Consider the following 13,670-nt stretch of genomic DNA (forward strand, 5'->3'; position numbering starts at 1 on the left):
CAGGCCACCTTGAAGTGTCTGAGCAATTAGACAACAGTCTCTCCAATGCATCTTCTGATCCAGTCAGATCAAGACTGATGTGGCTAAGGCTCTGTTCACATTATGTAGCTAGTATTCGCTCAGATCTGATCTTTCAAGATTGATGGGTCACATGAGTGGGTAGGTGGCTCATATCTGTCTTTAATGTGAACAGATCTGTGCCTGAAATGACCCACATCTGATGGTTCTCATTAAGGTCTCGTGGCCACGAATTGAATAAGTATCCAATCTAGGACCACATATGTTTACAAAACTAGGCTGAAGTCCGATTTTTTGCCTTAATGTGACGCGTGATTTTTTTCAGAGCTGTGCAGACAGACAAATCTGATCTTTTTTAAATCAGAGTTGAGCCACTTTCATATGTGGTCTTTGACTGATGCATGTCCAGTTTGTGGCCACGAGGATGGTCAGATCGAAACTTTTTTTGGATTTTTTGGATTTTTTCACCTATCTACACAAATGTGAACCACCAGGTTAGAAAGATCAGATTTGAGCAAAGATCGTTACTGTGGAATGAGGCTTGTTATGTGAACGTAGCCAAAGTGGATAAGATCAGATTTGAAAACAGCACCGAAAAAAACAGCACCGAAAAAAACAGATCTGTATCATATTAAGGCAAAAAAAAAAATCTGATTTCTGCCACTTTAGTCTGGTAATGTAAATGCAGCCTCTGTGTAAACAGGCTCAGAATAGGCTGCACCATGTATACTTATGAATATCAGCGGGAATGTTTTCACTTAGCATAACAAAAGACTTTATATGTTAGGAAATGCCTTTGCTCTTTCAAGATCAGTGCTATATGAGTTAGCAAAAAAATGACAAGGCTAGAACCAATTACTTATCTTGAGTGAAAGAATGAATACCTTTGGCTAAAATCTGAATGAACACAAGTATAACCCTACATAAAAAGGCATACACAGTTAGTAAATAGGATTAGGTGTTTATTTGTAAGTTGGAACAAAGTCACAGCAGTTTGCCTGACAGAGGGTTGCCACTTCCAGACAATTTCACCCTCCTGTGAGCGCTAGACAGCAAAATATCCAGGATGAATAGCCAAGCTGCCAGTGGATCTGGTTACAGTTTACCCTTATCAGCTTGGTTGGGCAATGCTAACACTGACTGTACAACCCTCTCTTGGTCAAGCTGATTGAATTACATTATGTTTGACATAATGTCTTTTTTGGGGATGCTAGGTTAAAGGTAGTTTATTCTAATGTGCTTTTCTGAAGCGCCTTGAGCTCGCAAAAGCAAAAGTGCTTTCAGCAGTATGAGGCGCAGTGAAAGGATGCCAGACTGCATTACACAAAGCAGGCGCGTTGCGGCTCCCCCCTCTCCTGGAAGGAAATGACTGCACTGTAGTTAAGGATCTCGGCAGCTAAGGATCACGGTCGCTTGGCTCGTTCTTTTTTTTTCACTCCCTTTCTTTCTTTAGCCACGGTTGATTTTCAACCCCACCAGTCTTTTTTGATGATTCCCAGACCACACAAAGAAGCAGCGGGACATTCATTTGGGCTGAAAGAAACTGCTCCGTTTAGGCCCGCATGTCTTCCCTGGCCGTTTTATTAGCTTTTCAGAGAGCACAGCGGAATGCAGAAGACAGAGTGGTCCAACCTAAAAGAGCTACTGACAGGACTCATGCGCAAGCAAGCCTTTCTTCGAGAGACCCTTCAGAAGGAAGAACAAAAAAACAGCTGCATAAATTTTGTGTTGATTCCTTGACAGTTGCTTTGTTTTAGGGCAACCAAAGTAAAAACAAAGTTATGGCATGATGCAGCTAGGGAGGCAAATCAGAGAGGAGTTTTTCTTTGAAATGACTGAAGATGCTCCAGGTTATTAAGAGCTGAAATTTTGAGGTAGGCTATGAATTCCAGCCAAGAATCCAAGGTCCAGTGGTGCATCAGTCCAACAAAGAGTGGCTCGCTTCTTGGTTCTCTTTTCCTGGACTGCTTTGAGATAGACCTGAACCCCTTCACTTTCCACTGATTGGCCACAGACTGCCAGGCTTGTCCTGAAGCCAGCCTCTCTCTGGGTCAGATACAGATGCTTGGGCCCATAAAGACTCCACTGTTCTGAGCCGAGACATGCCAGACGGCCCCTTCCACCAAAGTAACACAGACAGGCATCATCGCCAGACTGCTCATCTACACTAACTTAAAGTTTTCCATATGACTCTGATTTAACAGACACGGCTTCAAGGTGATCTTATCTATCTTTACAAGGGCAAACTTCTGATCCAGTACTGACCACTGTAGGTCAACCGCTCCATCAACCATCCTAGGCTTCCTGTTTCATGTTGTACAGGCTGTTTCATCTCTTCTGAACTCCAACCAGGAGACATGAGAAAAAAGGCATGGTTCCAGACCAAAAGCCCCCTGTCTCAGTGACCTCACTCTACCGTTGTAGAATGATGACATTCAGCTCCTAGTCTGGAATTCATCTAGATTAATGGTGTGTGTTTGACACAGTCGACACACTGTATCGATGAACTAAACCCCTCTGTTAATGTTTTCCACTAACTGACATCATTAAACTTTATTAAACTGGTCCTTAGCCAGTAACTAATTAGCGCTTGTGATTACTCCACAATTTTAACAACTCCATTGCTTGATTTTTAAGGTTGGAAAATGACAGCTAAACAAGAGAATGTTGTGCAAGAGGCATTTCCTAAACAGTGTTTTGAATTATTCCCTGTGATGTCACTGAATAAACAAAAATGCTTCCAACTCTAGCAGCACCACTGCAAATAAATATTTGTATGATTATTTCACTTCAACTTAATTACCAAAAAGCAGTAAGAGTTTGGAAAAAAGTTGCAGGATGGATAATAATGCTAATAAACAGTGGTGAGCTGTGGCTGTTAGAGCTAGACCTTCAGTTCAGGACATGAATGCCAAAACATTTTTTGGCTATTCTAGATTAAACTCTGACATTTTAGGCTTTTAGACATTGCATGTTTTGCAACACACATTAACATATGTAATTACTAGGGGTGCGGGAAAACACGATTCTTCGATGCATCGTGATGCGGACGTGAACGATTCTGAATCGATTCATTCAACGTCAAAAATCGATTTTCTAAATATTTAATTTATAACGTAATGTTGACGGAACGCAAAAGGCTGAACTGGAAATGGGTAAATGCAGCGCCCGGACAGTCTGTGGCGGCACATATCAAAAACACTGCGAGAAAGGAGCGTGAAACCCGACCGGCTCCCTCTGCATTAAAAGCCAGGTTAGGTCAGGAGTCACAACACAAATGATAAGAAGAGCCATTTTGCCTTTCAACGAAGTCAAACCACCTTGGGAGCCACAACATTTAATGTCCAGTATGTCTCAGTATGTGTTAATGTCGTAGTATGGGCTAAAAATGTAAACGAGAGCGCAGATTTACTTTGCTCTGCTTTAAGCTTTAGCTATAGCCGCTTTCCTTCCATTTCCAAGAGTTTCTTGTAAAATGTCTCAGCATCCAGCTGAGAGAAGCGAGAAGCGAGTTTTTAGAGAAAGTTTTTAGAGAAAGACAGTCTCTTGTTGCAGATTTAACCAACCGCGCTGCTTATAAATGCGAATAAGTGCACCAAATGTTCGTCTTAATCCCTGTTTTTTCAGAGAGTAGGAAGATAGAAATCATGTATAGAGAAAAAAGATGCATCGAGATGCATCGATAATCGTTTTATAATCGCATCGCAGCCCTCTGAATCGTAATCGAATCGAATCTTGAGGTGCCTAAAGATTCCCACCCCTAGTAATTACCTTGTAGCAGTTTCTGTAAAGAGTCCTGGCTTAGAGCTGATGATGTTTTAGATTTCTAACAATTGACTGAAACACACTGGTTAGGCTAACACTCGTACTCACAGTCAGTGATGTATCTACAACTTCTGGAAGGCCTAGAGTGAAATTTGTCTCACAAAACTGTCTCACCCATTGGAAAGCAAAATGTGATTGGTTTCACTGTCAGTTCCTAATTACATCTGTGGTTGAGCTGAAACATTAGGCCTTCAGGTTAGCTCATGAAGTCCTCACCAATGGGGGAACATGCTTGGTTGCATCTACTTAGATACCACAAAGAAAAAAAAATCGTCATTTGGTGTTTCAAGAATTTAACCCTTTTGTTTCCAAACTTAACAATGAAATACCAAAATTGCTATATTAATTGCAGAGTTTAAACATAGCTAGAGTTATCATATTTTGGTTTTCAATAAAAAAAACAAAAAACCAAAAACACTGGGGGCAGGAGGGTGGTATGGGACAGACTGTAGAAAGCAAACGTCAACATGAGAGCAAAGCCAAGGCCTGGACATTTTAGACAATCTGGAAATCCCATTTTCTTGAAAAAGAGGACATATAGTTATCCTAAAACAACAAGCATGATGAATGTATTTAATAAAAATGAAGAAAAAATTACAGAAATGCATTTTGTATTTCACAGAAATCATTGGGCCTTCTCTGAAGGCCTAGACTGCAATTAGCTACCTCATGTAGATGCCATTATGTGATCAAGTATCATAGCGTGGCAGCAAGCATGCCTCATAAAACTGAACATCTTACTCAAATCTTAACTACAAAGCAGACCAAACATACTTTTTCTGTGCACAGAAAAATAAGTCATACAATATGCACTTTTAAAGCTTAGCCTGTGGAGTGATTCTTTCTTTCATATGAAGAGTGGACAGCTCAAGTGTTGAAGCATAGCCCCTCTGGCCAACAGGGGACCTCAGAAACCTCTGATTTCTCACCTCCAGCAGGAGTCATGGCATACGGCTTCCACAATGCACCAGGACAGTTCTGGTGGGGGCGGGTCCAGGCTGGAGCTAGGAGAAGCTTAGACGCATGGGGTTTGGAGTTCAGCAGGTCCAAATGAACATGGTAGGCTTGAGCTGAAGAGCATAGATTGATGCCTTCATTAAGTGGGCCCACATACCAGCCCATGTAGTTTTAAGGGTTGAGACAGTCCATTAAGGGGCTGTGGAATGAGTTTGTGGTCTGAGTATTTTTTTGTGTGATTTAATTGCCACCTTTTTAGTGAGAGACATTACCTAACATCTGATATTTTCTCCTGAGAGCAATAACGGTAGCAGCTGCAATTACAACATAGACAAACATCTCCATTTTTGACAGTCAGCAAACAATTTGTGTCATAATGCTGCTCTGTGTAATAACAACGTAGCTACAAAGCAGGGTTGTTTCCCTTTTCATTCCCTCGCTCTTCAGTGTCGGGAGATGCTAGGCTATTGTTGAGGACGGGCAGCGGTGCCAGACTCCTGTGATGGGGGCATTGTTGTGGGTGCCTGTGTTTGTGTTAGCATTCATGCCCAGCAGATGGGCAGCGCACCTGTTTTGCCGTGTGCCAGGCAGTCAGGTGCCCGAGCGCACCATTGTCTGGCCACTCAGGGTAATGGAGGCTGGTGCCTCGGCTTTAATGCCCATTCACAGGCTCTGCAGGGGTCAGGAGCATCCGCCATCGTGCTATTGTGTCATGGCGTGGGTGTGGGCGAGTCCGGGTTTGAATTTGTGGGCGTGCGGATGCACATATCAGACTGCCCGCGGGGTGTTTGTATCCATATGTGCATGGGCATGCTTTTCAGTGCGTTGGGTGTACTGTGCTGACATGCTAAATCACATGCATGAGAATTTTAGAAGGCACTGATAGGTGTGCACGAGCACTGAAGAAAGCAGTGATTAATAAAGTTAAAAAACTATATTAAAAATATTAAGTCAATTTACCAACCCAACTAACACTGATATCTAGTTTAAGAGGCTTTTTTTTCCAAACTTTCTAAATATTTTTTATTTATAAACTCCTCATTTAAAGAAGAATTCCAGCATAAAACTAGTGCTAAATATTGTCAGGTTAAGTTGTACTCTGTATCTTTTATTGATTTTTTTTTGACACTGTAACCAATGATAATACTTCCAATATTGATTTCTGAATAATGCTTCTATCAATACCTTCCTTTAAGTACAAAAAAAAAAGATTTTTAAAAACATTAAATCTTTATATCTACAGTAAAAAAAATCCCTTTTTGCACTTTATTTTTTTTAAATTTATTTTTCAAATCAATTCTGAATATTTCCTGTCACAGCACTGTACTCAGCAAACACAAATAATGTTAGTTCTAACATGCTTATCAGCCAATCAGAAGCCCAGATTTTGGAACAACGATACTTATTGGCTCACTGATGCGTGACATGGATTATTCAAATACATAATACAACCATTAGGAATCTTCAACGCTCCCAACCAAACCTGACAGCTAGCCAGTGATCTATTAGGCTAAAAATATATCCATGCTGCTACCAATAGTGCAATAGTGCTTTTTTCAGTTGGTTATGGAACAAGACAACCTTTTACTTTATTAACTTCCTCGTTTCAAAGTATCCACTCCAAAGCACAGTTATGGTCCTTCACAATTAATTTTACCATTCAAAATATTTCATTAAAGGGTGTTTTCTCAGTATTCCTGATTTGGTTTCTTCGGAAGAGTATGGATGTAGGAATCTATACTGCTGTAGACATTTAGTCAAACCCTTAATCCTATGTACAGCATTGTGCTAAAGTCTTAGAAACCTGAGAAAATTATATGTAAAAGGTTATTTATCTGGGGAGTGTTTATGAGCTCAGAAAAAACAATGTTAAAATAAATACAAATAATATTAATACAATGAGTAGTGATTTTATGTCTGTCAGTGTTTTCATTTAACCGTTTTAAAACCTCTCCTCAAGGAAGCCTAGTACTATTTGTACTTTATGGATATCATCCAATACCTGGTATGGCTCATTAACGTCTTTTTACATCAAATCTGGTGTGTTATGTGATGACAGGGACTGAGGAGAAATCTGGAACCACTGGAAACTACTTTTTGTTAAAGAAATTCTTGTTAATTTTTCTTGTTAATTTTACTTTCGTGTCTGTTTACTTTTATATTAATGCCATATTGTGTTTTTTATAGGCAAAAAAACAGGTACGGCTAAGATTTATTTTAAACAATGTGATCACCTTAGACTTATTACTGTCCATTATCTCCGTAAAAAATCTATTATCTTGTTACCTTATATTTTTACAAAGTTAGTGTTGCTTTCTTTAGGCCTATAGCATGTTCTGCTTCATATATGCTATGTGTGCGCGTGTCTGTGTGTAAGGGGGATGAATTGCAGTGTGACAGAGTCTTGTCTGTACCCTGGGGCTGCAGCTCTGATTTAGATAAATCACATTTTCTTCCAGCGGCCCACACTGTCCTCACTGTACTGCTGTAGGTTATCCACATACAAAGACACGCTTTTCAACCACATAAAGTATAAAACGCTCAGGACTCTGAATGAACAGAACAAGAGAAGTGTGTAGAGAAGACACCGATGACCTGCGTGTTGACACCATTTGGGACACTGATGCTTGGATGATGATTGTGTGTTTCCAAGGGCATTTACTTTGTTTTGCATGCAATGCAGCAGTTTTGCAATTATGTTTGACTGACAGTTGACTATGGTTTCTTTTCACCGGTCTGAAGCTATAAGTGAATAGTATACAATCAGAGTCTGCTCAGACTTGCCTTCTATCCAAAGCTGAGGACCTGTGTGGAGCATCTACTTAACCAAAACATTCCAGCTTCTGTCTGCTGCACGTGCAATTTTCTGTCAGCCAGAATTTTTGCTTTTGAGAGAGAGACTGCTTATTTCATTGATGTGCAGAGAAATTCAGACATATTTACACAAATTACTCTAGATGTAAGTGTCAAAGACATCTGGTTACCAAAGTTTGCTCCTTTAGTTTTATACTGGAGCTACATGGCTACTGTAATGTGATTAGGTTAGCTACTAATGTTAAGTGATAGGAGCTTACACCAACAAATCAGCATTGTGCAAACTGCATGCCTAAATCATGACAGTTCCTCAAACAATGTTGAGTTGTTAAGTACCCCTGCTCATGCAGTTTCTGACACTAGGTGACTTCTCTGCATCAGCAGAGACCAACAGAGGTTTTGAAGCCTGCATTTTGTACATACATTTGTCCATTTGTTTGCTAATGGACCCTTTCGACACTTCTGTATTCGAAGTCATCATAGTAGGGAAAACATTACTGCAGTGGTGGTGTTTAATAAATGATAATACAGAAGACTCATCATTTTTACATCCTCATTAAAGTATCTACCTAATTTTTCCACAAAGAGCCGTTCGTTTGTTGGAGCAGCGTTCCTTTTCAGAAAGGGGCAAGCATCACAGATTAAAAGTATGCTACTTTTAGTGCCGCTGATTTAAAGAAGGTAAAAATCTGTCTGGGAAGAGGAAAGAAAATATTATCGATTAATAAATTAAAAACTGATGGTGTTACTGTAGTTAGCTGATGTTAGGTAGATGAGCCAGTAAACTGTGTGGATTTGCTGCAGGGTTATATGCTGATGATGTTGGCATGTATTGACACTAGGGTTGAATTATTCAATATTTTCATTTTCAAGTATTATATTGAATAGTATATCTAATTTTTTAATATTCTATTACAAAAATAAAAGATAAGTATCATTTTATTTACTGAATAGGAGTAGTTTCTATGTTTATTATTGGCTAACTGCTCTATATCATGATAATATCGAGGTCAATTATTTCACAGCAAGCTGCATTACAATGCTGATCCTACTCAATCTGGCAACACTGATTTGGCTCTGAATATAGTTAGCGGTGGCAGAGAGCACATCTCAAAAATCAAAATAACTTTTTGGTGAACTCTTGTTAGTGAAAGGGAAAGTGATCAAGATTTCTAAGCTGCTCCAAACCACTTTATACTGGAGCATGTGCTGAACTCATTCATGTTGGCTTTAACGGCCGGGCAGTCTGAATAATTGCCTACAGCTCTGGACGGCTAACTAACCGGTGTGCTGTTATTATTCTTGGTAATAAATGCAACTGAGAGCCTGACAGCTAGCTAGCTATTGGCAGAAGAGTAAACTTGTTTAGACTGCACCTGAAGTTAAAACCGAAACTGTCACCTGGAATTGCAAGAGTCTCGCAAGCATTGTCTGCATTAAGTTTGGTGTGAGTGTAAGTTTTGGCCATTTACAACACTGGACACTGTACAAAACAACATGACCGACCGTTAAACAACACATGTGAAAATGTAAAATTAAATCAGAAAGCTAATATTAGCTGATTTCACTGGATTGCTTATTATGAGATCCTTACCTTCATAATCGTGTAGGTAATTCTTAAAGAAAAGCCTGTGGCCTGCCAAGCTTGCTCCTTTATAAAAATGAACCTGCTCCACCAAACGAACAATGTCAACAGTGGAAAAATTATATAAAATGCCTTAATGAGGACGGAAAATAAATTTGTAATCTACATTCTCATTCATTAACACCACCTTTGCTGTAATTTTCCCTACTATGATGAATCCAGAAGTGCAAAAAGGGTCTATTGGTACAATATAAGTTTCCATTGTTACAGTACATTAGCTTTGTAGCTCCACTGCAAAACTAAAGAAGCAAACTTCAGACACCGCAAATGTCTTGGCCGACTGACTACATTTGAGGAAAATGGGATAAATTTGATTTCTCGCCAAACTATTGCTTTATGTCGCTTGACTGCTCTTTAGACCATATCTAAAACAGGCCCACTATAGACCACAAATCAAAACAACATAAGCTATGTCAGGCATCACGCTGCTTTTCCTTCCTCAGTTCAAAGTGATGTCTTTAGCTGTGGCTGCATTCTGACACTGAGCGGTGCGGAGAGCAGGGGAAGTTTGTGTCGACATGCGTGTGTCAGCGAGTGAGACAAGTGGGTGGCTCGTTCCGTAGCCCCCGGCCCTCTCTGTCTCCGCTGTGAGAATTCCCACAGTGCCCTGCTCTGCTCCACAGATGAATCGCCTCGTCCGCTGTCATCCAAGCCAGTTGAAGAGACAGCAAAAGCATCGCTCGTTGCACCAGGAAAAAAAAAGCCCCAATAGAGAAGTTTCCTGCCGCAGCTCAGCTGACAGCTCTGACAAAATAACCAGCACCCTCATTATGGTATATGCAAACAATGATAAAGCGCACTGTACGGAGATGTCATGTTAGACAATCAGAGCGGTGCCCTCTGACACACTGTAACAAAGTGCCTCGGCATGCCACGAGCGACACTGCGCTTAATTTGCTGCACAACGTCCCTGTAATTAGATGAATTTGGCACAGGCAGAGGGAAAGACAGCTAGATCAAGGTCTTGATGAATTAGGGGTCCACTGTCAAGATCAAATCACATTAATCAAGGTGGCCGAGTAGTAAGACAGCCCCCCCCAACCCCACCCTATACTCGCCACTGTGTATGATGAATAGGCTGGCTGCTACCAGGCACACCGTATGTATCACCATCAAATCTGTGAATTTAAAATGTAAGAACACAACTTCCCGAATTCTATTGATTTATTCAGCCCTTTTCTTAAGATAAAACCTAGCTTGAAGCCAGCAGACCCCATTTCAACAGAAAAAAAAACAAGAAATATACTTTAAAGTTGAATTGAATGTGTAGTACTAAAAAAAAAAAAGAAAAAAGAAAACCTGCAAAAACAACAACAAAGTGTAACTTCAAAACTAGTTTGGCCACTAGTTTGGCCCACTTAACGTTCAGCTTGTACAACACCAAGCCCCTGTTTCAAAATTCATGTGGGACGCTTAAGAGTGCATGGGTCTTGAGGTTACCCTAGATTACCGTGGTGGCCTGGGATGCCGTTTTGGACCCAGAGTAGTCGATTGCACAGCTGAAAGATCGGGGGGGTGGGGGTATTGTCTTATTATGACCTAGGTGTGCTATCTAGTGTATACAGCACATTCTACACTTGACTAAACTCAAACGTAAAAGCTTTGTTAAAGGAAGAGAGCATGGGCATTTTTCTCTTTAGGCTGTGGATGCCAAATGCCTGAGCATATCCAATTGACGCAGAGTAAGAGGGATTTGAGGGTAAATGTTAAGATTCTGTTTTACGGACATGATCATAAAGCTCTCATCTGTCTTTCATATTTAACTGGCCAGTGTTTGGGAAATCACACCCTGCAGGGGAGAGCCAAAGTGTTTTGAGATCCGTTTAGGAAAACATATCTCTGATTTGAGAGGAAAAAAAAAACACTTCGTGAACTTTCCAAGAATTAAATCAAGCTGTATCTGCTCTGCATCTGGCATCACCCTGTCAAATGCAATCTGAAGATCTAAATAACAGATTGGCTGTTATTGTTTCAAACATACCCATACCATTCCCTCCCCAGGTCCATACAGTATATATGGAAATTAAGCTGCAAAAATAACCCAGTTTGGATCTGCCATGGTTGTACTGTTAGTTCCATCACAATATTTACATAAGACAACTCATTCAGCCTCCTGTTTAGCCCACCAATTGATAAGGAGTGCTGTTCCTGCAGGAAGTTTGCAGCAAAGCTGGAAGTGGAAGATGTGGGGACACTGTCCAGCTTATCCTGTATGTTTTAGCCCAAACTGTAGTAGCAGATGAACCGGTATACCAGTTAAATTCTTTCTCTTGTATGAGTTTTGTCATTACCATTATACCGATATGCCACAAATATTCCCAGTTAATTCAATGTACAAACAGTGCAAACCACACTAATGTTTCAGCTGGATGGCTAAGTCAGGGATGTTTCAGTCAAGTTATAAATGAAAACTCAACCACCTCCCTCTGCCGAGTAAGTTGCATCTGAAGCAGTCCACTTTGTTTTTAAGGCAGTGGACATGTCTTTTGGGGTTGGCCTTAGCTTAACATGGACACCCGTTCAATAGGCCTGGATGAGGAGCCATGTGACTCAGTCAGCTGTATCAGACAACATTTCAGTCTCCCTGCCTTGTCCATTCCAGCAGCGTATGACAAACAGAAGCACATGTATATGGGACAAATATACAAAACGAAAGCAATACAGACATACCTTTATCTATATATTGTTCAGTTTTGTTTTTACTATTTTGCACAATAAAAATTCAGATTTACTTTGGTTATTAAAAAATAGTTCTTATTAAAGTGAAGGGACATCCCAAAATAACAAGACACTGTTACTCTATCTACAAAAATAGGTGTACTTAAGCATCTAAAATTGTTTTATTTAAAAAAAAAATACATATACCATAATATATAGCAAAACTTCAGATAGTTTAATTATAACATGATGTAAAGTTTTGGCCACACTACCTACTACTATGTTTTGGTATAAGTGTTGAAAAATTGAATAAAATACAAGGAAAGAGTAGAACTTGGGCCCTTTATACAGGAAAGGAGAAGGCTGCAGGACTTACCCGTGCAGGGCGTGAAGGGCGTGAGGTTCGTAGTGGTATCTGCCTTCATGGTGACGCATGTCAATGGGGATTGGAGTGTGGAAAGTTGGGAAGATGTGGTGAGGGCCTGTAGAAGAGAGAGAGTGAGAAGGGGAGATAGAGGGAACGAGGGAGAGAGCGAGAGAAAAAAAAGAGTAAGAAACTTCAAAAAAAATAATGAAAAAAAGAGCCAGACTTTTCAAAAAAATAAATTTCAAAGCCAAAAGCTCTACAATAAAGTAAGATGAGTCTCAGAGCAGGCCCGAGCAGTTTCGTGTAAAATATTGGCACTATCACACAAGAGAAGTGGAATAAATAAATAATCAAAGTCATCCTAAGAAATCCTACATCTCAAACATAAAAGATATCCAACTGGGCTTTTGACAAAGACCTGCAGCTAGAGGCTCTTTGAACTAGCGCGAATGATGGACGCTATCAAGGAGAAGTGCGGCCTGGACGCAAAGCGGGGCTGACAGCACGGGGAGAAGCCTTCCTCTGCCCAGCTCCAGTGCTGTAGCCACGGCCAGGCAACACGTCTCGCACGCACACACACACGCGTGCACACACAACCAGCCGGGACCACATCTGGATCCCCCCAACTCTACACACACACACACACACAGTCCAGTCTTGTACACTGCTGTACTAACATGTATGCATATAAACTGAATCTGGTTTTTTTGTATATAAACTGTGTTGCTCCTCTCTGTAAACAGAGATTTTTTCATTTTAAGAACAGTGCATTTTGCTATAGCTACAGTCTTGTGCAAAAGTTTGGGCACCCCTGGTCATTTGCTGAAATTACACACACACACACACACACACACACACACACACACACACACACACACACACACACACAAATACACATTTTCTAAGCCATTTATTCTCTTGGGTCACGGGGGTGCTGGAGCCTATCCCAGCGCTCACTGGGTGGAAAGCTGCTGAATTTACCACCCGAAAAAAAAAAAAATTATATTACATTTTTTTACAACATCTCAAACTCGGCAACTAAAAGAAATTGTGCTCTAAAAATTGCAGAAACTGCCATATTTAAGTATGTTCCCTGTAGAGGATGTGTTCACTTCTTTTCACTTAGAAAATCAACAAAGCATATAATTTCAAACTTTTGCAATGACTGCAGATGAGCAGATAATATAATCTTCATAAGAATGTATTTATCACTTTCAATAACTCAATAACATTATTTTCAATAAATGAAACGAACACATGATTTCATATGAACTTGAACAACGCAGGGTGAACATGAAAATAAAGTGAACACAATTTCCAGTTTTCATCACCAAGTTCCAGTAAAAGCAACAACAGTGGCTACGGCTGCAAAGTCAAAGCAATAGC

General features: G+C 40.2%; 1 protein-coding gene across 1 annotated transcript in view; it reads right to left on the minus strand.

Moving 5' to 3' along the window:
- Positions 1-13,670, minus strand: part of gli2b (GLI family zinc finger 2b) — a 107,564-nt gene that overhangs the window by 37,682 nt on the left and 56,212 nt on the right. Inside the window, exon 3 of the mRNA XM_036587212.1 lies at positions 12,294-12,399. Within this exon, the coding sequence (XP_036443105.1) occupies positions 12,294-12,399 (106 nt within the window). The remainder of the gene's footprint in view (positions 1-12,293; positions 12,400-13,670) is intronic.

The sequence above is a fragment of the Colossoma macropomum genome, unplaced genomic scaffold (assembly GCF_904425465.1).
Source record: "Colossoma macropomum unplaced genomic scaffold, Colossoma_macropomum, whole genome shotgun sequence".
NCBI classification, from domain to species: Eukaryota; Metazoa; Chordata; class Actinopteri; order Characiformes; family Serrasalmidae; genus Colossoma; species Colossoma macropomum.